The sequence below is a fragment of the Dreissena polymorpha genome, chromosome 4, assembly GCF_020536995.1.
Source record: "Dreissena polymorpha isolate Duluth1 chromosome 4, UMN_Dpol_1.0, whole genome shotgun sequence".
NCBI classification, from domain to species: Eukaryota; Metazoa; Mollusca; class Bivalvia; order Myida; family Dreissenidae; genus Dreissena; species Dreissena polymorpha.
The window spans coordinates 29301077-29324106 of record NC_068358.1 but is presented as its reverse complement, the minus strand read 5'-3'; the positions used below and the strand labels follow the sequence as shown (position 1 = coordinate 29324106).

At 41.0% G+C, this 23030-nt stretch overlaps 1 protein-coding gene across 1 annotated transcript in view; it reads right to left on the bottom strand.

The window, feature by feature from the left end:
- LOC127880261 (eukaryotic translation initiation factor 5B-like) overlaps positions 1–23030 on the bottom strand; it is a 129656-nt gene that overhangs the window by 22450 nt on the left and 84176 nt on the right. The window contains exons 21-23 of the mRNA XM_052427584.1: positions 14578–14709; positions 13892–13968; positions 8967–9270 (exon numbers count right to left, since the gene is read on the bottom strand). Of these exons, the coding sequence (XP_052283544.1) occupies positions 8967–9270; positions 13892–13968; positions 14578–14709 (513 nt within the window). The remainder of the gene's footprint in view (positions 1–8966; positions 9271–13891; positions 13969–14577; positions 14710–23030) is intronic.

Below are 23030 nucleotides of genomic sequence, written 5' to 3'. Positions count from 1 at the left end.
ATTTTTGTGAATTAATCTAGACAGGATCCCAAAATGGGACATACAAGAACTGTAAATCCCTACACGGTCATGACAGGTGACTTAATGAGCTGTAAAATGGCTTTTAACCGCAAATGATTAAATAACAACTAAGAGGCAAGTCAATTTAAAAGCAGATAACAGAAACAATTTTCTTGTTGGACGACTTTTTATGGGCGACTCTTTCCTTTACAATGATATTAAAATATAATTGTTTCTACTTGAAATCAGCAAATCAATTTGCGCCCAGTGTCACTTGTCACAGGTTTTCAATAATTGACAAACCTCATCTTAGTGCCCTATCGCCTTAAATCTGATTTTTAAACCGCAAGGCAATCTATTCCCCATTAGTTAATCTATCGTGAGGAAATGCAAATGTTTAATTTCATCTTTTTCAAACTTCCCGATGTCTGCCCAGTCCGACGGCAGTCAGAATCTCCCTGCGTGATAAAACACAACCTGTGTCCCCCACTCTTCATATTTCTGACACATGCTTGTAAGCAAATATTTAAGAGCCCATTTCCCTTAAAAAAAATCAAACCAGAAATCCCTTGCATAATTATCTAAAGCAATAACATATCTGTAACATGATAACACTGTTTCCTGTGTTAAATTTAGAGCAACAAACAGTCTGATCATGATAAATTTTATAGTGGCTAAATGACAAAGGTGTTTGCATTTTTTTTACAATAATTTTAATCATCCCAACAAAGAAAGTAGCTTTACACAGAAAGTTGTAACATCAATGAACCTGAGTCTTCCATAACAAAAGGGCCATAGGCCATGGGCACTAAGGCACTCACCTAAAACGGGAAGAGGACAACGACAACGAGCTAGGCATGGTTTTGTAATGGGCATGGGGGGTTAGAGGGTTAGGGTAAGGGTTAGGGGTCAGGTTTGGGTAAGGCTTAACCCTAACCTTAACCCAACCCAAACCCTAACCCTAACCTAACCATAACCCAGGCTTATCTCCCCTAATACCATGCCTCGCTCGTTGTCGTTGTCCTCTGTCCCACCTAAAATGCAAAGGAACAAGACTATTCTGAAAAAGTGTAAGCCGATTCATGAAGATTGAACAAAAAATAGTGACTTCTTGAGTATTTGAGTATTAACATGTAACTCTGAGCATGCCTATCTGTAAGTTGTAAACTGGAAGGTTAAAAAGTCTTTTGTTTCATCAATAAAAATGGTCTGGGCAAACTAGGCTAAATGCAGAGTGTTACCCTATGCACAGGCTAATCAGTGACACCGCTTTTATGGAATTTTATTTTCAGAGGAAGTATTTTCTAAACAAAAATTTAGTCCATATTTTTCATTTAAAGAGAGTCCCTTCTGAGCAAAAATTCAGTTTGGACAGAATGCACAGGCTTATCTGGGACAACTCTTTCCGCTAAAGCATAAAGCTCAATTTTCCTTATACAGTTAAGCCTACGCTGCCTCACTCTGTCCCTTCTTAACCAGTAAGATTTTAATTAATCTGTTCTAAATATTGCTTGGTTTTATCAATATAAACATGGTTCTCTGCAAGAACTAAAACATTTGAAAGAGTGATTCTACAGCCTAATCATGACACAGACATTTATAATTTAAGTTAATGTTTTCAACTTAGTGGGCAAGCGTGAAAGGCTCCATATTTCACTCTCGTCTTACACAGGAACTGAGGTCAGACACAGACAGACAGGGGCGCGTTGTCAAACGCATTGTAACACACTATACATGAAGTTTACACAATTGTGCTTAATAGGGGTATTCCACTACGACCCAATTCCCCACGATTTGTCCCGATTTCCAATATTTTGAGGTCAGGGACATTTGTAACTCAATCGGCGAAGGTCCTAACTCATTTGTAGCTAGTCGCGGGCGAGTCGTGAGCTCCAAAAAAATCGCTTCCAGTTTTTAAACGTGTTTAAAATTTGACCGAGACCTCCAAGACTGAATTTAATCGCAGTTTACTCGTAACAGTGTCGTAGTGCGTTCTTGGGCGTCGTAATGGAATCTTAGGTAATTAGTGACTCAATCGGGGAATCAGTGATCATGTGATCTGTCTACATCATTTACAACTTTGTCAAGACTCTCAAGAGTTCACCCCGATTGAGTTGCGAGCCCGCTAAGATTCTCGCAATTTAGTTACGAAACAGTTACGATTTTGTAAAGAATGATAAAGAAATAATATTTTTCCATCATGTTTTGTTTTCAAATAACCCACAGTAAGGAGTAAAGATGCGTAGGAATTAAATCACGAATGCGGAGCACGAGTGCTTTGATAACACAAATCTATACTCCTTACTGTGGGTTATTCAACAACAAGCCATCATAGAAAAATATTATTTCTATTCTTACACGATTCTGATTGATTTGCTTCAAGCTTTTGGATGTGAACTATATTTTTCAATACTCCGCCCTTCTTAGTACAAAGTTCACTATTTAGTGACGTCATTGAATTGTACAAACATTTGACGTCGTTTTCATTCATAAATATTTTGCAAATTACGTCACTTTCATTGAGAACAACACTCATAGAAACCAAATGACGTCACATGTGTTAATTCTTCTGAAAAGCTGACATACTATAAATGTTTTCTTAATTACGTTTCTTAACAAACAAATTCTTAGCAGGCGTGGTCATGCCTCTTATCTCCAAATATACAATTTGTTGTTTCATTACATTTATATACGTGCTACATTTTTGACATTTCTTTACGAGCTTGATTTAAGCACGTGCATTTTACTGCAATATTTTCTTTATTTATTCGGAACTTTTTTTGAAACATTAAGCTCCGCCCATAATTTATGGCAGAATAACCCACACTTTATTTCCTTCTTTGTCTATAGAAAACAAGTCGCATGCCGTGTTAGAATCAAATTATCAGTAGATATTGGCGCCGAATTCATGGGTGCATTCGGTGAGGTCCTAGCTTAGTCGTGACCAATCTGCATCGTTCGTAGTACAGTCGCAGTAGATTCTTACACATCGTAGTGAAGTCGCGACCCTATTCGCAAGACTTCAACTGAACCCCATGTTTCGTCGTAACTCAATTGACTGTACCACTGTCATAACTGAATCGCAGACTGTCACGAGTCTTCTTGATTCAATAAATGTGAGAAATCGTAGCGAATCGTGGGCTTGTTTTCGTAGTGGAATAGGGCCATTAGCCAAGAGCAAACTTGACAATATAGGCCAAAATTAAAGGCATTTTTTTGCAGTTTTTTCTTTATACTAGTAGTTTTACATGTGGAGGGTTTTATAAATGGTTTTCAAGGCTATGGCTTTATGGTCAAGATGCCTGCCTATTTAAGTCTATCATAGTTATTAAAATTTCTTATTTGTATTGAATAATCTTTTTACAAAAAAACTCAACTTCCATCAACAACCGTAACAAGCAACACTGGATAGGTCAATGCATTTGTTCAGTTCTGCCTTTATATCATAATATTTTATTGACAAACGTTGCACTTACATGAAATATAAGGTAAATTACCTCTAAATATGTCAGATGAACACATTTTTACCAGAAGCATTTGGGCAACCTTGTGAGAAATTTTAAAACCTTTTTTTTTTCTAAAATCTACTTGACAAGCTGCTAATTTGTTAAATGAATGTTACTTTATGCAAAAGCATTGTGGCGACACTTCCTGCAAGAATGCTACTTCCTGTTTAAGGAAGCCTCTTCTAACGAGCCATGCAGGCAGTACAGACTGGTAGGGGAGAGCCATGCAGGCAGTACAGACTGGTAGGGGAGAGCCATGCAGGCAGTACAGACTGGTAGGGGAGAGCCATGCAGGCAGTACAGACTGGTAGGGGAGAGCCATGCAGGCAGTACAGACTGGTAGGGGAAGACATGCAGGCAGTACAGACTGGTAGGGGAAGACATGCAGGCAGTACAGACTGGTAGGGGAAGACATGCAGGCAGTACAGACTGGTAGGGGAAGACATGCAGGCAGTACAGACTGGTAGGGGAAGACATGCAGGCAGTACAGACTGGTAGGGGAAGACATGCAGGCAGTACAGACTGGTAGGGGAGAGCCATGCAGGCAGTACAGACTGGTAGGGGAAGACATGCAGGCAGTACAGACTGGTAGGGGAGAGCCATGCAGGCAGTACAGACTGGTAGGGGAAGACATGCAGGCAGTACAGACTGGTAGGGGAAGACATGCAGGCAGTACAGACTGGTAGGGGAGAGCCATGCAGGCAGTACAGACTGGTAGGGGAAGACATGCAGGCAGTACAGACTGGTAGGGGAAGACATGCAGGCAGTACAGACTGGTAGGGGAAGACATGCAGGCAGTACAGACTGGTAGGGGAGAGCCATGCAGGCAGTACAGACTGGTAGGGGAGAGCCATGCAGGCAGTACAGACTGGTAGGGGAAGACATGCAGGCAGTACAGACTGGTAGGGGAAGACATGCAGGCAGTACAGACTGGTAGGGGAAGACATGCAGGCAGTACAGACTGGTAGGGGAGAGCCATGCAGGCAGTACAGACTGGTAGGGGAAGACATGCAGGCAGTACAGACTGGTAGGGGAAGACATGCAGGCAGTACAGACTGGTAGGGGAGAGCCATGCAGGCAGTACAGACTGGTAGGGGAAGACATGCAGGCAGTACAGACTGGTAGGGGAAGACATGCAGGCAGTACAGACTGGTAGGGGAAGACATGCAGGCAGTACAGACTGGTAGGGGAAGACATGCAGGCAGTACAGACTGGTAGGGGAAGACATGCAGGCAGTACAGACTGGTAGGGGAAGACATGCAGGCAGTACAGACTGGTAGGGGAAGACATGCAGGCAGTACAGACTGGTAGGGGAAGACATGCAGGCAGTACAGACTGGTAGGGGAGAGCCATGCAGGCAGTACAGACTGGTAGGGGAGAGCCATGCAGGCAGTACAGACTGGTAGGGGAAGACATGCAGGCAGTACAGACTGGTAGGGGAAGACATGCAGGCAGTACAGACTGGTAGGGGAAGACATGCAGGCAGTACAGACTGGTAGGGGAAGACATGCAGGCAGTACAGACTGGTAGGGGAAGACATGCAGGCAGTACAGACTGGTAGGGGAAGACATGCAGGCAGTACAGACTGGTAGGGGAAGACATGCAGGCAGTACAGACTGGTAGGGGAAGACATGCCATGCAGGCAGTACAGACTGGTAGGGGAAGACATGCAGGCAGTACAGACTGGTAGGGGAGAGCCATGCAGGCAGTACAGACTGGTAGGGGAGAGCCATGCAGGCAGTACAGACTGGTAGGGGAAGACATGCAGGCAGTACAGACTGGTAGGGGAAGACATGCAGGCAGTACAGACTGGTAGGGGAGAGCCATGCAGGCAGTACAGACTGGTAGGGGAAGACATGCAGGCAGTACAGACTGGTAGGGGAGAGCCATGCAGGCAGTACAGACTGGTAGAACGAGCCATGCAGGCAGTACAGACTGGTAGGGGAAGACATGCAGGCAGTACAGACTGGTAGGGGAGAGCCATGCAGGCAGTACAGACTGGTAGGGGAGAGCCATGCAGGCAGTACAGACTGGTAGGGGAAGACATGCAGGCAGTACAGACTGGTAGGGGAGAGCCATTCAGGCAGTACAGACTGGTAGGGGAAGACATGCAGGCAGTACAGACTGGTAGAACGAGACATGCAGGCAGTACAGACTGGTAGAACGAGACATGCAGGCAGTACAGACTGGTAGGGGAAGACATGCAGGCAGTACAGACTGGTAGAACGAGCCATGCAGGCAGTACAGACTGGTAGGGGAGAGCCATGCAGGCAGTACAGACTGGTAGGGGAAGACATGCAGGCAGTACAGACTGGTAGGGGAGAGCCATGCAGGCAGTACAGACTGGTAGGGGAGAGCCATGCAGGCAGTACAGACTGGTAGAGGAGAGCCATGCAGGCAGTACAGACTGGTAGGGGAAGACATGCAGGCAGTACAGACTGGTAGGGGAAGACATGCAGGCAGTACAGACTGGTAGGGGAAGACATGCAGGCAGTACAGACTGGTAGGGGAAGACATGCAGGCAGTACAGACTGGTAGGGGAAGACATGCAGGCAGTACAGACTGGTAGGGGAAGACATGCAGGCAGTACAGACTGGTAGGGGAAGACATGCAGGCAGTACAGACTGGTAGGGGAAGACATGCAGGCAGTACAGACTGGTAGGGGAGAGCCATGCAGGCAGTACACTCTGGTAGGGGAGAGCCATGCAGGCAGTACAGACTGGTAGGGGAAGACATGCAGGCAGTACAGACTGGTAGGGGAGAGCCATTCAGGCAGTACAGACTGGTAGGGGAAGACATGCAGGCAGTACAGACTGGTAGGGGAGAGCCATTCAGGCAGTACAGACTGGTAGGGGAAGACATGCAGGCAGTACAGACTGGTAGAACGAGACATGCAGGCAGTACAGACTGGTAGAACGAGACATGCAGGCAGTACAGACTGGTAGGGGAAGACATGCAGGCAGTACAGACTGGTAGAACGAGCCATGCAGGCAGTACAGACTGGTAGGGGAAGACATGCAGGCAGTACAGACTGGTAGGGGAGAGCCATGCAGGCAGTACAGACTGGTAGGGGAAGACATGCAGGCAGTACAGACTGGTAGGGGAAGACATGCAGGCAGTACAGACTGGTAGGGGAAGACATGCAGGCAGTACAGACTGGTAGAACGAGCGATGCAGGCAGTACAGACTGGTAGAACGAGCCATGCAGGCAGTACAGACTGGTAGAACGAGCCATGCAGGCAGTACAGACTGGTAGAGAACGAGCCATGCAGGCAGTACAGACTGGTAGAACGAGCCATGCAGGCAGTACAGACTGGTAGAACGAGCCATGCAGGCAGTACAGACTGGTAGAACGAGCCATGCAGGCAGTACAGACTGGTAGAACGAGCCATGCAGGCAGTACAGACTGGTAGAACGAGCCATGCAGGCAGTACAGACTGGTAGAACGAGCCATGCAGGCAGTACAGACTGATAGAACGAGCCATGCAGGCAGTACAGACTGGTAGAGAACGAGCCATGCAGGCAGTACAGACTGGTAGAACGAGCCATGCAGGCAGTACAGACTGGTAGAACGAGCCATGCAGGCAGTACAGACTGGTAGAACGAGCCATGCAGGCAGTACAGACTGGTAGAACGAGCCCATGCAGGCAGTACAGACTGGTAGAACGAGCCATGCAGGCAGTACAGACTGGTAGAACGAGCCATGCAGGCAGTACAGACTGGTAGAACGAGCCATGCAGGCAGTACAGACTGGTAGAACGAGCCATGCAGGCAGTACAGACTGGTAGAACGAGCCATGCAGGCAGTACAGACTGGTAGAACGAGCCATGCAGGCAGTACAGACTGGTAGAACGAGCCATGCAGGCAGTACAGACTGGTAGAACGTGCCATGCAGGCAGTACAGACTGGTAGGGGAAGACATGCAGGCAGTACAGACTGGTAGAACGAGCCATGCAGGCAGTACAGACTGGTAGGGGAAGACATGCAGGCAGTACAGACTGGTAGAACGAGCCATGCAGGCAGTACAGACTGGTAGGGGAAGACATGCAGGCAGTACAGACTGGTTGGGGAAGATACTTGAAACATGCGCATTAAGCATAATATTTTCATGTGACTATACTTTGTAATGCTTTCTCAGCTACAATTATTTTCATGGCCATATAACTCAGGTGTATGTTTTACATTTTATGCAGACAAAATAACAGATGGCTTTCTATATCCCCTTACAAGATGGACTTCCAATATCCTTCTGCCAGATATACTTCAATATCCCCCTCTGCCAGATGCACTTCAATACCCCCTCTGCTAGATGGACTTCATTGCTCCCCTCTGTCACAGGGACTTTAATACCCCCTCCCCTCAGTCAGATGGACTTCATTATCCCACTCTGCCATGGGACTTTAATAAATATCCCCCTCTACCAGGTGGACTTAAATATAGCACTAAGCCACATAGACTTCATTATACCCCCTCTACCAGATGGACTTCAATATCTCCCTCTGCCAGATGGACTTCAATATCTCCCTCAGCCACAGGGACTTCAATATCCCCCTCTACCAGATGAACTTCAATATCTCCCTCTGCCAGATGGACTTCAAGATCTCCCTCAGCCACAGGGACTTCAATATCGCCCTCCGCCAGATGCATTCAATATCCCCCTCTACCAGATGGACTTCAATATCTCCCTCCACCAAATGGATTTCAATATTGCCCTCAGCCAAATGGACTTCAATATCCCCCTCTACCAGATGGACTTCAATATCTCCCTCTGCCAGATGGACTTCATTATCCCCCTCTACCAGATGGGCTTCAATATCTCCCTCTGCCAGATGGACTTCAATATTGCCCTCAGCCACATGGACTTCAATATCCCCCTCTACCAGATGGACTTCAATAACTCCCTCAGCCACATGGACTTCAATATCCCCCTCTACCAGATTGACTTCAATATCTCCCTCTGCCAGATGGACTTCAATATTGCCCTCAGCCACATGGACTTCAATACCCCCCTCTGCCAGATGGACTTCAATATCCCCCTACCAGAGACTTCAGTACCTCTCTGCAAGATGGACTTCAATATCCCCCTCTGCAAGATTGACTTTAATACCCCCCTCCTCACTGCTGGGGTGAAAATGTGTTATAGAAGGAGTAGAGAAAAAGTGACAGTACTAACCTCTTTACTAGGAACACAGATGGGCATGTAACAGTACTAACCTCTTTACTAGAAACACAGATGGGCATGTGACAGTACTAACCTCTTTACTAGGAACACAGATGGGCATGTAACAGTACTTACCTCTTTACTAGAAACACAGATGGGCCTGTGACAGTACTAACCTCTTTTCTAGGGACACATACAGGCATGTAACAGTACTTACCTCTTTACTAGAAACATAGATGGTCATGTGGCAGTACTAACCTCTTTACTAGGAACACAGATGGGCATGTAACAGTACTAACCTCTTTACTAGGAACACAGATGGGTGTGCCACTCTTCACAAGCCCAGCCTCCACGGACACGCCTAACACAATGGGGTCGCGAGCGTTAAATATAAACTGGGGCAGAATGCGCAACTTGCAGGGAAACACAGCAATATTTCTAAACTCCTCTTGTTTCTTCTTCTTCAGCTCTTCACGATACTTCATGAACTTGTCCTGGAGATGGTAGATGATGTCGGCTGTGAATATTGTTACACCGAGACTGTCTGCCAACTCCTGGGCTTCGCGCTCTACTTTCACGTCAAACGCTAGGATCACAGCGTACCTGCAACAACATTTATATTCCAAATTAGCCTCGGTCTTGGAAAATGGGGTTTAATGCATGTACGTAAAGTATTTCCCAGATTCTGCAAGGGTTATCAGGGTTGACACTTTCCTTTTTTTTTTGCAAACTGCACAGGCTTATTTGGAATGACACTTTATACACACAGATTAAGTTACATTAGGGATGACACTTTATACACACGGATTAAGTCACATTTGGGATGACACTTTATACACACGAATTAAGTCACATTTTCCCAGCGCAAGGCTTATATAAAAAGAGCACCGCATAACGGGTGCCACGCTCGGCTGCGCAAGCTTGTCAGATTTTTTTTTAGAGGTCACAGTGACCTTGACCTTTGACCTAATGACCCAACAAGAGATGATTTTGTCAGAAACACAATGCCCCCTACTGCGCCACTTTGAAATACAATTTCTATTTATCATTTGGCAGGTATAGACATCATCTCCCTTTGTTGACCTTTGACCTTGAAGGATGACCTTGACCTTTCACTACTCAAAATGTGCAGCTCCATGAGATACACATGCATGCCAAATATCAAGTTGCTATGTTCAATATTTCAAAAGTTATTGAAAAACTTTCCTATATTAAATTTTTTAATTTTTGACCTTTGACCTTGAAGGATGACCTTGACCTTTCACCACTCAAAATGTGCAGCTCCATGAGATACACATGCATGCCAAAAATCAATTTGCTATGTTCAATATTTTAAAAGTAATTGCAAAACTTTACTATATTAAAGTTGTTAATTTTTGACCTTTGACCTTGAAGGATGACCTTGACCTTTCACCACTCAAAATGTGCAGCTCCATGAGATACACATGCATCCCAAATATCAAGTTTCTATGTTCAATATTTCAAAAGTCATTGCAAAACTTTAATATATTAAAGTTTAAAATTTTTGACCTTTGACCTTGAAGGTTGGTCTTAGCCTTTCACCACTCAAAATGTGCACTCCATGAGAAACACATGCATGCCAAATATCAAGTTGCTATGTTCAATATTTCAAAAGTTATTGCAAAACTTTACTGTAACCTTAAAGTTTTGGGACAGAATGACAGACAGTAGGACAAAAATAATATACCCCCGATCTATCGATCCAGGGGCATAAAAACTTTGACAAATCAATCATTTGAGTTATAAATAATCAAAATAATAAATCTGTACAGTAACTGTGAAAAGAACTTCAATTCTTGGTAAGGAAATATATAATATGAGATTCATAATTATATAAATTACTTTCCTTGCAAAATAATTGTCTCTAACAAATCTCTATTTTTAGTAGCAAATAATTAAAAGCCACTACCGTGACTGTGATTGACCACTCAAAATATGCAGTTCCATGAGATACACATGCATGCCAAATACATAAAGTGGCTATGTTCAATATTGAATAATTTTCTCCCTTTTAAAAGCTTATTACTTCCCTTAAATTTGTATTTTTTACCGTAGACCGTAAAAGGATGACCTTGACCTTTTACCACAATGTGTTTGTCAGAAACACAATGCCGCCTACTGCAACGCTTTGATTTATTAAACAAAAAAATATATGTTGGCAGGTCAGATAACTATGTACATTTAAAGCTTATTACTTCCCTTGACATTGTTTCTTCGACCCTAGACCTCGAAGGATGATGTTCACCTTGAAATTTTACCACTCAAAATGTGCAGCTCCATGAGATACACATGCATGCCAAATATCAAGGTTAGGGCTGTCACGATTCACCGGTATACCGGTATATCGCGGTGCATGTCGTGAAAAAAATCGCACCGCGGTACGGCGTTGCCGCACCGGTTTTTTTAATATTATTAAATTTGCACATATATAAATACATTACATAATTATTTTGATACAGATATCGTTTTGAAAACTGCAGAAGCGATTCAAAAGGGCTAAATAAATAATCCGTTAATATCCAGGTCAAGCAAGCGCTTCCACTGGTAGATGTTTAACTTTCACGTTTAAAATACGGCGATGTATGGGTCCGTACCTTTTTTGGAATTTGGGTTAGATTTCCTTTGCAAATAAGTTCATAATTATCCAAAAGATGTTTACTCTATTTCTTATTTTCTTTCTTTAGAATATCGATCGTTCAAAGCATGGCACTTCCAAATCATGTTATCTTAAGATTATGAATAAGTCGAGGAAGAGTCAGAACGCTACGGATTTTCAATACTGGGCCTGCTGACTCCGCATTTTAAACATGCCCTTGAAGCGTTCGATTTACACAGGTCGTAGTCACAGCTATTGTAAACAACATGGCGGACATTTTAGAAAAAGACGCGAATAACAAAAACAATGACTACTTCTATCAAGTTTATTACAGTTTCTTTTACAGTTTCTAGTCATACTGTGATACCAGTGTTTTCTGATTATTGAGTTAAATTAAGTTTGTAAACTGTTTTCTTTACAGATACATATTCTGTAAAATATCGCGGTACGTACCGCGATACAGTGTTGCCGTACCACGATATACCGCGGTACGCTCACGGCGTATCGTGACAGCCCTAATCAAGGTGCTATCTTCAATATTTAAAAAGTTACGGCCAATGTTAAGGTTTGAGCACGACGCCTAGGGCGGACGTCGGACAACGAGCTGGCTATGACAATAGATCGGGTTTTCTCCGAAAAACAGCCTTGCTAAAAATGTAGGAACATAAATTGTGCTTGTCTTGGATGTAAACAAGAGCACCACATAACGGGTGCCAAACAAGAGCACCACATAACGGGTGCCACGCTCGGCTGCAAAAGCTTGTCTGATTTTTTTATTATTTTTTTTAAAGGTCACAGTGACCTTGACCTTTGACCTAGTGACCCAAAATGTGTGTGGCATGTAGAACTCATCAAGGTGCATCTACATATGAAGTTTCAAAGTTGTAGGTGGAAGCACTGTGATGTTAGAGGCAAAGTTAAAATTTTATATTAGAGATCACAGTGACCTTGACCTTTGACCTAGTGACCCAAAAATGGGAGTGGTGTGTATAACTCATCAAGGTGCATCTACATATAAAGTTTCAAAGTTGTAGGTGGAAGCACTGTGATGTTAGAGGCAAAGTTAAAGTTTTAAATTAGAGGTCACAGTGACCTTGACCTTTGACCTAGTGACCCAAAAATGGGTGTGGCGTGTATAACTCATCAAGGTGCATCTACATATAAAGTTTCAAAGTTGTAGGTGGAAGCACTGTGATGTTAGAGGCAAAGTTAAAGTTTTATATTAGAGGTCACAGTGACCTTGACCTTTGACCTAGTGACCCAAAAATGGGTGTGGCATGTAGAACTCATCAAGGTGCATGTACATATGAAGTTTCAAAGTTGTAGGTGGAAGCACTTAAATTTTAGAGCCAATGTAAAGGTTTTAGCACGACACCCGGACGGCGGACGACGAAGAGGCTATGACAATACCTCCAAAATTTCTCCGAAAACAGCCGAGCTAAAAAGTGGTTCTATAATATGAAATAGGAGACAATTTATTTCCTTGCATGACTGATGGTATGTTAAGTGCCTCCCTTAGCAGGGAGGCTATTAAGTTATCATTCTGAAAACAGAAGCAACTTTTTTTGCATTTCATACTTTGTACAACAATGTAACTTATATACAACATTTAACTGGGCAGTCTCAAGGGACTCATCTCTGGACTTGCAAAAGTTTTTGTGATATCATAAATCAGTTCATCACCCAGGCAACAATTAGAGCTTTGTCACAGACGTGACGAATACCCCCACATGCCGTATTGACACAGAATTTTTTGCATGTTGTCTTCACAAAAAACAGCAGACACCATGCTCAATATTTAAAACACACTAAGTGACCCCGTGATCTAATTTTTGACCCGGCATGGCCCATGTTCGAACTTGACCTACACATCATCTAGATACAACTTCTGACCAAGTTTGGTGAAACTCTGATGAAAACTACTTGAATTTGATAGAGAGCAGACACCATGCTCAATGTTACAAACGCACTAAGTGACCCCGTGATCTAGTTTTTGACCCGGCATGATCCATATTCGAACTTGACCTAGACATCATCTAGATACAACATCTGACCAAGTTTGGTGAAGATCAGATGAAAACAACTTGAAATAGAGAGCAGACACTTAATACGGACGGACTGACCGACAAGCTCACTTCTATATACCCCCCTTAACTTCGTTTGTGGGGGTATAATCAAAAGTGTTTTCTCACCTGGATTCAATTATTATAAGAAACAGGTGACAATGTTGGTTTTTCAATTATATAAAGAGTAAGGCAAATCACAAAAAAATCACTTTGGTTACTACACATGTCATTATTCCTCAGGAAAACCCTTGACAATACAGAATAATGCTTGCACATTAGCCTTTTTCTGGGAAAACATGTGCTTAAAGTATTGTCCCATCAAAGTCTGCTCAGTTCAAAAAGGCTTATCTGGGACAATCAATTGATTAACATCGGTTGATTTTCTTTTAGAAGAGACTTCTTTAAAAAAAGAGCCATTAAATCGCAAAGAGTCATCCCTGATTAATCTGTGGGGACTGCAAAGGCTAATCTGGGAGGACACACATGCATTTTGCCCTGTTTTTGCAGAACATAACCCATATACATCGATATAGTAACTCACTGCGTGTCATGTTCCAGCATGATGGAAGCCTTCATAATGTCCTTCTTGTGAACAGGACCAATGTTGATACCAGCATACTGAAAACATAAATATGTACAGGCCCGATATTGATACCAGCATACTGATAACATAAATATGTACAGGTCCAATGTTGATACCAGCATACTGATAACATAAATATGTACAGGTCCAATGTTTATACCAGCATACTGAAAACATAAATATGTACAGGCCCAATGTTGATACCAGCATACTGAAAACATAAATATGTACAGGCCCAATATTGATACCAGCATACTGAAAACATAAATATGTACAGGCCTGATATTAATACCTGCATACTGAAAAAATTGATATGTACAGGCCCTATATAAATACCCGCATACTGAAAACATCCATATGTACAGGCCCTATATTAATACCTGCATACTGATAACATGAATACCTATAGGCCCTATATTAATACCTTCAAACTGAACACATATAATAAGTACAGGCCAGATATTGATACCAGCATAATGAAAAAACATTCACATACCATGAACTTGCAGAATAGAGCAAGCAAAAACAGTGAAAAATCTTTCTTGTTTGTTTCTTGGTTTGACAGTGTTTTCTTTTAATATCTTTCCATCCAAACTTGATCATAATTCCTTAAGTTAAAAAAAATGACAGGGGAGGCAACTCACAGGTATTTTTGAAGTTCTCAGGAACTCTAGTAGAGCCTCCAGCGACCCGAGGGTGGAGGCCTGAACGAACACGCCGCGCTCGGTGAGCTTGATGGAGTTGAGTACCTCCTTGAGGGCATGAGATATCTCCTCCTGTAACAGAAACGTCATCCAGGGTTGCTTGGCAGACATTGCAGTATGAGTGGCACTCTGGCCAGTACAGCCCATAAAGGCTAATCAGGGACGACACTTTTCGCTTTAATGTCTTTTGGAAATAAAAATCCAGTCTAAGGGGAAAGTTTTGTCCCTGATAAGCCTGTTGTCCAAGTAAGAACATCAACAACCTTATTTAAGAATGTACTGAATGTTGCCAGGATCCAGAGTGTGACACATTGAGGCTGGCAGGCGAGCAGACATGGAATCAGGCTGACCATTCTTATATGTGTCTTGCTCTGCAGTCTGCACAGGCTAATCAGGGACGACACTTTCCCCTTAAACTAGATTTTCGGTAAAAAGGGACTTCCTTTCAACAAAAAATAACATGAAAGTGTAAACTGTCATCCCTAATTAGCATGTGCGGACTGCACAGGCTAATCTAGGATGACACTTTACACACATGCATTATGCCCAGTTTTCTCAGAACACGACTCATATATGAGCCAAGCTCTGATTCAATGGTGCTTTATGCATGCATCTAAAGTGTTGTTCCAGATAAGCCTGTGCACCCACTGCACCCACTGCACAGTCTCATCTGGACAACACTTTATGCACATGCATTAAGCATCATTTTATCTACACTTTACTGTATGCACATGCATTAAGCCCCTTTTTTTCCACAGCCCGGCTCAATTATAAATTTGTTTCATGTGAAAAAAACCATCAAAAGTACTTAAGGTATACAAAGTTATACACAAAAGTGAGGGCTGTGGAATGTTTACATTCATTCTGCAGAAAAATGAATTGAAGAAATTGGGAATTATTTTTAAGAATGTAATGATTGCAAATGCGCAACATCCAAACTGCATGATTCATGAATGCAATAAAACATGTCCCAGGTACTACAGTTATTTGTGGGTATGAAAATCAACACTTCCAAATATAATTCTAGATCAGTGAACTTCCTTGTGATATCTTCCACTGTAAAAAGTCTCTTCAAACGAGGACTTATAATTCTATTTACAAGAATTATCAATCAAAGTTTAAGCATAAAACAAAAGGTGTCTGCTTCACATTTCATTATCAGATTACAAAGTTTCATGGCTATGATGTTTGATGCTCGGAATTTTAACTGGCAATGCTCTAACAATTTCAGTTATTTCAGAAATAGTGAGAAGATAAATGATTAAATTGAGTTGACAAATGTAATACATTTTAATTTCTACGAGGACTTAACCGTAATACCAAGTAAATCCCATTTCTGTGAAGACCAAGCCTTATTTATGTATAGTTCCCATTTCTGTGAAAACCAATCATTATTAATGTACACTTCCCATTTTTTGGGGTGACAGAACCTTATTAATGTACAATACCATTTCTGTGAGAACAGATCATTATTAATTTAACAATGGCTGTTTGTGTAAAACATGCATGCCCCCCATATGGGCTGTCAGTTGTAGCGGCAGCCATTGCGTGAATACATTTTTTGTCACTGTGACCTTGATCTTTGACCTAGTGACCTGAAAATCAATAGGGGTCATCTGCCAGTCATGATCAATGTACTTATGAAGTTTCATGATCCTAGGCGTAAGCATTCTTGAGTTATTATCCGGAAACCATTTTACTACTTCGAGTCACTGTGACTTGACCTTTGACATAGTGAACTGAAAATCAATAGGGGTCATCTGCCAGTCATCCATGTACCTATGAAGTTTCATGATCCTAGGCCTAAGCGTTCTTGAGTTATCATCTGGAAACCATCTGGTGGACGGACTGACCGACATGTGCAAAACAATATACCCCCTCTTCCTGAAGGGGGGTATAAAAATTTGCATTTCTGTGAGGACCAAACCTTATTTTTGTTGAATTACTATTTCTTGAAGACCAAACCTTATTTACTTAAAGTTCACATTTCTGTGACGATTAAACTTTATGAATGGGAAGCGGAACCAAATCAAAGTGTGACGACAAAACTTTATGAATGTGAAACTTAAACAAATCAATGTGTGACAACAAAACTTTATGAATGTGAAACCGAACCAAATCAAACTACAATTCCCATGACTGTGAGATTGGAATCTATAAATATACAAAGCCCATTTCAGTGTTGACACACAAGGATTTGTAAGACTGAAGGTTTGTTTTGAAATGACACTGTAAACAAAAGGTTCTGTCATACATATGGAAAAAACTACATATTATAATGAAGTGTTCACCAAAAAAATGTGCACTGATGATTTGATGATTATAATTTTTCACCACTCCAGATATATAAATCAAATTTTAATTTGTCTACTGAAGACTTCCTACCCACATATGACATTTAATTTAAGAACATGTTGCTACTAAAATATGATAAATTGTCATTTTAATTTCATTTAAATGTGCACCAAATTCAGACTTCCTAACCACATGCCATGCTGTAAAAAATTGCATAGGAAATGAGTAATGTGTGTCCAAAGGCAGTCATTGAAAATGCGCGCCCATGGCAACTGAGTCATAGCAATATCATATGAAGGGTTATAAATCATTTGATTATATCAGGTAACACCAAGATAACAAATATCCCATCTGCATTATAAAAGTGCATTCATTAAATTTCTTTTTCAAACATTTAATGTAACACTTGCAACCAATTTTCAAGTGCAACAAGGTATCATTTGCCACATCATAACATGGATTTGAATTTATTTGACATTTAATGCACATAAAAATAAATGCAGATTTTGCAAACAATACTTTATCTCAGGTGAAGTCCTAAATCAACCTGTGTTCTGCATATTTTATTCACATATTCATTACTACACAACCGTTAATGACGGGTGCATCCTATTTTTGGGATGCATTAATAACTAATTAATGAGCAGATTCTACTCCGGCGGTGGCATGTAGGAACGGATGTTTTGAAAAATCACGAATAATGCTACAGTGTGCGTAAGTTTTATTTGTTTTTCCACATATTTTGCATTATTTAAAAATTCCCTCAATGTAGTGCAAATCAGCGAAGATTAATTCATCAAAAATGTACAGAAACACACAAATACAGCCCTTTTAAAAACCAGAGGACCTTTTTGAGTTGTGTCATGGTGGCGTTTTTGAAACCATATGGATGTTTTTGGCACATTTCCATCCAATTAAAATGCCAACAACATTAAACCATTGCTTTCAATGCTTTGAACATACACAAGTTTTTGCATGCATAAAAACACTGGCCACTAGTCGGTCTAATAGATCATTTTGTATTTTTCCAAAAGAGATGGAACAAATGCCAAGGAGGTGGCGCTAATGACAGGTTAATTTTTGTAACCGACTATACATTTTCTGTGTGGTTTTCCCGGTAGAATGCTCTTTTTTTCTCAATTGGATGATAGTGAAATATAATAGAACATTACTATGGAGAAACATGTGTTGAAAAAGATTTTGATGATTTCTGTCATGCTATAAAACTGGGAAGTTACTTGAGAATAAACAAGGATATCAGTAAAACTGATGGATGCTCCCCAATTATGCTTTGTCGATATATGGGTTAATTGTGTGTAAAACAAGAGCTGTCTCCATCGGAAGACATATGCCCCCGAAAAATGTTGTTTTGGAATTCTAAATGCAGATTTTGAAACCTAAACACAGACTCTACGTTCAAGGTCAAGGTTGAAGGGGTAAAAAAAATTTGTGGTTATGGAAAGGCCTTGTCCATATACACATGTATACCAAGTATGAAGGTTACATCTGAAGCGACATAGAAGTTATGAGCATTTTTCGAAACCTAAACGCAAAAGTGTGACGGAAAGACAGACAGACAGTGTGATCACTATATGCCCTCCTTTGGAGGCATAAACAAGTGTGACCTTGAGAAAATCTTTTATTAGCCTCTGTTACCTTGACCCCAGTGACCTCAAACCTCATCAAAAGGTAGAGGTCCATGCAAGGTACCTACATGCCAAATATGTAAGAGATCGGTAAAATATTGGAGGCGGTATGAGAAACTGTAACAAAAGTGTGACGGAAAATCTATTTTTAGCCTCAGTGACCTTGAAGTCAAACCTCATCAAAGGTAGAGGTTCATGCCAGGTATCTTGAAGAGATTGGTAAAATATTGAAGGCCCTATGAGAAACTGTAACAAAAGTGTGACGGAAAATCTATTATTAGCCTCAGTGACCTTGATCCCAGTGACGTCAAACCTCATCAAAAGGTAGAGGTCCATGCAAGGTACCTACATGCCAAATATGTAAGAGATCGGTTAAATATTGAAGGCACTATGAGAAACTGTAACAAAAGTGTGACGGAAAATCTTCAAAAACCTTGGTGACCTTGACCCCAGTGACGTCAAACCTCATCAAAAGGTAGTGGTCCATGCAAGGTACATACATGCCAAATATGTAAGAGATCGGTAAAATATTGAAGATGCTATGAGAAACTGTAACAAAAGTGTGACAGAAGGAAGGAAGGAAGTAAGGAACTACAAACTGGCAACTATATGCTCCTCCTCCGCTCACCTGACTAACCAAATACAATCCCAACCCAGATTTCATCAAGATAAACATTCTGATCAAATTTTATAAAGATTGGATGAAAACTGTGACCTCTCTTGTCTACACAAGGTTTTTCTATTATTTGACCAAGTGACCTAGTTTTTGACCCCAGATGATCCAAATACAATCCCAACCCAGGTTTCATCAAGATAAACATTCTGACCAAATTTCATAAAGATTGGATGAAAACTGTGACCTCTATTGTCTATACGAGGTTTTTCTATTATTTGACCTAGTTACCTAGTTTTTTACCTAGTGACCTAGTTTTTGAACCCAGATGAATCAAATAAAATCCCAACCCAGATTTCATCAAGATGAACATTGCGACCAAATTTCATAAAGATTGGATGAAAACTGTGACCTCTACTGTCTACACAAACAAATTGTTGACGTTTTTCTATTATTTGACCTAGTGACCTAGTTTTTGACCTCAGATGACCCAAATACAATCCCAACCCAGATTTCATCAAGATAAACATTCTGACCAAATTTCATAAAGATTGGATGAAAACTGCGACCTTTATTGCCTACACAAGGTTTTTCTATTATTTGACCTAGTTTTTGACCTAGTGACCTAGTTTTTGAACCTAGATGACCCAAATACAATCCCAACCCAGATTTTCTCAAGATAAACATTCTGACCAAATTTCATAAAGATTGGATAAAAACTGTGACCTCTACTGTCTACACAAGGTTTTTCTATTATTTGACCTAGTTTTTGACCTAGTGACCTAGTTTTGACCCCAGATGACCCAAATACTTTTCTTGTCACACAGACAAAAACATCAATTTACTTTCTAAAACTTCACCATGGCACAACTTATAAAGGACCACACGTTTCAAAATGGATTGTGATTGTATGTTTCTTTACCCCCCGATCACACATAGGCGCCACTTCTACTACGATCAAAAAGTGGCCGAAAACGTAGCCAATCATGACAAATCGCAGGAGAAATGTAGTGGAGCCTTCATAAGCGCAGTATGATCGCGGTAGTCTTTATGATCGGAGAGCTCTACGCTCTCGCCATGCTTATTTTGGACATGCTCAAAACAAGCGTAGCGGGATATAGGCCAACAAGGATCGGACTAAAGTCGTAAAAAGAGCGTAGTAGAAGCGCCATATTCATACAGGCAGCGCGGAAGCATCATGGAGAGGTCGTCATGATTTTAATAAAAGCGCAGTAAAAGCTCTGCGTAGCGTCGTAGTATGATCTTGAAAATCGCAGCAGCAAACGCAGTAAGCGTTTGACCTAGGGGCATCGTAGAACAGTTGAAATAAAGACCATACATAATTTGCCAAATTGCTCGATTTAGACTCCTATCGGCCTCGATCCTTTTTTTCAGATTGTGGCTTGATCGGGATAATCGTCGTAATGTCACAGCTATGTGAGAACTTGGGGTTACATTTGTGGATGAATTTATATTCGCTTTATCACACTACATTGCCCGATTTTTTAAATAATGCGAAATATATTGAAAAAACAACAAAACAACACCACATTTAAATCTATTCAACCTTCAGAATTATCATTGAAATCTGAAAACACCCGTTTCAAAGCACCACCTTGGAAGTAGCATTGGCTCATTTATTAATGCATTGCCAAAAAGAGGTGGCACCTGTTGATTAACAGCCGTGTACTAGCATTGAACTATTGAATACTAGTATTCTGAAATAAATATAGCCACACTTTTTTAAATGAGTTATGTCAAACATTCAAATCATATCATAAAATGAATCTTGTTCTTGGACAACTAGGCTTAATGCATGTGCATAAAGGATAGTCACATATTAGCATGTGCACTCTCCACAGGCCAGTCACGGACAACACTTTCCACTTTTATGGAATGAAAAAAAAAAGCATCTTCTTGGCAAAAGTCATTTCTGACTAGCCTCTGCATTTTACACACATACATTAACCCTTTGCATGCTGGGAAATATGTCTTCAACTTAAATGTCGTCTGCTGAATTTCTAAAATTAGCATTTTCTTCAATTTTTTTCAAAGAATACTATCAGAATAGCAAACAGTTTGGATCCTGATGAGACGCCACGTTCTGTGGCGTCTCATCTGGATCCAAACTGTTTGCAAAGGCCTTCAACATTCGGTTCCCACACTGAAAGGATTAAGCCCAGTTTTACCAGAATGAGGTAACATTATTAAATAACATGTCATCTCAAACCGCACCTTTATCAGGTCCTACATCGGACCTTACCCCAGGGGCAAACAGATCCCTGCGCCAACAGGGTCCCAATGCCTGACTTCCTGTTGTCTCATAGACCTTACCCTGTCTCCAATCATTTTGCAAAGAAGTGGGTGTAGCAAGCCCATCCCTAATTACATCCCCCAAATTACAATAATAAAGATTATGTGGCCATATAATATCACCATTATCTGGCATTGCATAACATAATCACCTATCAATGAATCTGCTCACTATTATTCTGTGATCTGGTTAGATATAATCAAAGAGGACAGTTTGTTGGATCTGAGTGTCAAACCATTCACTGAACATTTATCCTCTGCAATTTTGTAGCCCGTTACACAACCTGGGATAACCCATATCCTGCTTCTGTCCAGTGAAAGCCCCTCACTCAGGATGTGATTATGTGGCCTTACACAAGGGTAATGGCTCCTTTTATCCCCTTTATGGTCATGTAGTCTCACTATTGCTTCATTGGTAAATCAGGCACAGACCTGACATGAGGAGAAGTTGAATAAGATTATTGAAAACATTTCACACCGTTTTTTCTTTGATGGTAGAAACTGGTTATGTAATAAACTTGGGCAAGAATGTTCAATGTTTCATGAGAAAGAACAGAAAATAAAAATGTTGTTTTACAATTCTAAAACCTCAGACCTACCATATATCCAGCATATTGACTGGATCATTTATTTCTGTTCAATGGATAAAGCATTTCTTTAAAAAACAAGAGATGTGTCAGAAACACAATGCCCCCTATTGCGCCGCTTAGATTTTTTTTTTTACCTGTGATCTTGAAGGATGACCTTGACATTGAACTTCCACCACTCAAAATGTGCAGCTTCATGAGAACGCCGCTTTGAAATTTTTTTATTTTATTTTTTTAACGTTGACCTTGAAGGATGACCTTGAAGGTTGACCTTGACCTTGAACTTCCACCACTCAAAATGTGCAGCTTCATGATAACGCCCCTTTGATTATTATTTTTAACCTTTGACCTTGAAGGATGACCTTGACCTTGAAGGATGACCTTGATCTTGGATGACCTTGACCTTGGAACTTCCACCACTCAAAATGTGCAGCTTCATGAGAACGCTGCTTTGAATATTTTTAAATTTATTTTTTGACCTTTGACCTTGAAGGATGACCTTGACCTTGAACTTCCACCAATCAAAATGTGCAGCTTCATGAGATACACATTCATGCCAAATATCAAGTTGCTATCTTCAATATTGAAAAAGTTATGGCCAATGTTAAAGTTTTCGGACAGACAGACACCATATATTTGACATTTGACCTTGAATGATGACCTTGACCTTCACCTTTCACCACTCAAAATGTTCAGCTCCATGAGATACACATGCATGCCAAATATCAAGTTGCTATCTTAAATAGTGAAAAAGTTATGGCCAATGTTAAAGTTTTTATCGGACGGACAGACAGACTGACATACACACATACTGACATACTGACTGACGGACAGTTCAACTGCTATATGCCACCCTACCGAGGGCATAAAAAGTAGTCCCATGTATATATCTGAGAAGAAATACCTTTCAAATATTTATTATTAATAGTTTTAAAATAC